General features: G+C 47.2%; 1 protein-coding gene across 3 annotated transcripts in view; it reads right to left on the reverse strand.

The window, feature by feature from the left end:
* CC2D1B (coiled-coil and C2 domain containing 1B) overlaps positions 1 to 2089 on the reverse strand; it is a 28755-nt gene that overhangs the window by 13069 nt on the left and 13597 nt on the right. For 2 of the 3 annotated variants that reach the window (XM_027894414.1, XM_027894423.1), the window contains one exon: positions 366 to 484. In XM_027894414.1, the coding sequence (XP_027750215.1) occupies positions 366 to 484 (119 nt within the window). The remainder of the gene's footprint in view (positions 1 to 365; positions 485 to 2089) is intronic. The other variant, XM_027894432.1, reaches the window with a different exon arrangement.

Here is a 2089-nt window from a genome sequence, read left to right on the forward strand (position 1 = left end):
AACAAACATGGGAAGCTACTGGGATGCAGGATAAAAGTACAGGTGTAAGTACTTCAGAACAATGTAAAGGGGTGGAAGGGATCTGAGGTGTTTGCTTGGAAACTAAAACCCACATACAAGACAGCTCTGGGAGAGCCAAACCCTGGGCTCAGACTCTGAGGGCACTGACTGTAATAACATCTCACCTCTCTGTGTCCCCTACAACACAACACAAACTGAAATTACCACTGACATCCTGTGCTCTTCAGACTTTGGGGAAACTGATTTCATCTCAGTGCCCTTCTCTGGGAATCAAATGGCCTCACGTCTGGCTGCCACAAGAGACAGCATTTCAACTTTTACACGTCCTCCCAGGAAATACTGACCTCCTCCTCCTCCTCCTCCTCGTTCTCCTCCATGTGTGCCAGTTTGCTGGCGCTCTCCAGGACAGCGGCGATCGTGCTGCCACCATCTGCTGCTGCAACACCAGGGAGAGGGGGAAACCCTGGGCAGGAAAGGAATACACAAGTGGAGAGAGTTGCACATGACCCACATTACATCTTCCGTATTTCTTGTTTTCTGTGAAACTATTTCTATCCAAATACCTCTTATCTAACGTACTTTGGAATTCAGTGTAGCCAGACTGAGGTCAAGGCCACAAAGCCTTGCTAGAGAAAGTCTGAGTGGTGGGCTTAAGGTCAGACCTCTCACAGGAACCCAGGCTTAAAGGGCTAAGAGTAAAATGATGCAATAACAGAGCAGTTTCCCAAGCTTAGCAACTGGTAGCCAGCCAAGGAACCTCACAGCCTCAAGATTTCAGTAGCAAAGATGTCCCTAGAAACAGCAAAGAATTTAGTCTCATTTTTTCCCCCTCACTGCTGCCTCACCTGAGCAGTTTGAGAGTCCAGCACACAATCAGTGCTACCCCCAAAGTAACAAAGAACCCAGTGCTGACAGCTGGGTAACACTCAGCCTCTGCTGAAAAGCTACTGCAATGCAGAGGTTGCAAAGTAAGGCAGAATCAAAGTAGTTAAACGCAAAGTGCAGGAAGAATAATTCTTTTAATTGTTTTATTATTCTTTTAATGATGTGAGGAAGATAAACTCTCACTTCCACATTACCAGTTTAGTGTCAGCTTCAAACAAGAGACATCCCAAAGCCCCTACAATAGAATGTCTGAAGATTTCTCTCATTTAATATGTAGCAGGTATTCTTGTTGCCAGTCTCACGAGAAGTGTTAAGAAATAATGACTAAAGTGCTTCTAAACCTGGAGATGGCTGCTCTGGGGACAGCACAAGCCTGAAGTGCTCAGGCAGGCAGAACACAGAACCCCGTGACATTCAATCCATTACTCAGCAGCATTTCTGTCTCCAAGGACGCCAGGGCTGCTACTTGTCACCACCCAGATGCAACGAAAGGCACTGCCAGCCCAGGACAATTCACTTCTGGTTCAGTGGCTGCCTGAGGGTTGTCTCAGTGTAAGTCCTACGGCCCCTCAATGCCGGTTGAAAACATGCAGCTCATATGTAAGGAAATGGAGGACTTCTCAGTGTTTCCAGAGGGGTAAATACAGAGCATGGAGTACCTCACGCTCACAGAAACTGCTGTTTACTAAAAAAGGGATCACATTCCAGAACAAGACAGGCTAAACAGCCTTTCAGGGCCAGATCCAAGGCAGGGAACCTCCAAAGCTGGCACTGCCCACTTTCCCACCACTGCAGTGCTGCCACTGCAACACCTGACGAAAACACCACAAGGTCTGTGTCTGTTCTAACTTCAAAAATCCAGGCACGGCTCTGCAGGGACAAATGTATCTTGGAGAAGAACACACCAGGCACAACATAACAGCAAAGATGCTTCCCAGGGGAGAAATGGTACCATGCAAATCAGAGGCAGAGCATTCACAGCTGAGCTTGCCTAAACTTTTACAGACACAGCACTCCTGAGTTCTAAAGAAGATAAACAGGACACAGTGTCTCAAGAAGCAGGCTCAGTTCCTGCCTCAGTGGGACCATGGGCATGATTTGTTTTGTCTCTCTAGACTACTTTTACCTGCTATCAAACAAACAGTCAACAGGCAGTGTCAGTGTTTGGGAGCACATTAGTAAG

This window comes from Empidonax traillii, unplaced genomic scaffold (genome assembly GCF_003031625.1).
Source record: "Empidonax traillii isolate 1590-97213 ecotype Southwest subspecies unplaced genomic scaffold, ASM303162v1 scaffold15:size5535645, whole genome shotgun sequence".
In the NCBI taxonomy this organism is placed as follows: domain Eukaryota; kingdom Metazoa; phylum Chordata; class Aves; order Passeriformes; family Tyrannidae; genus Empidonax; species Empidonax traillii.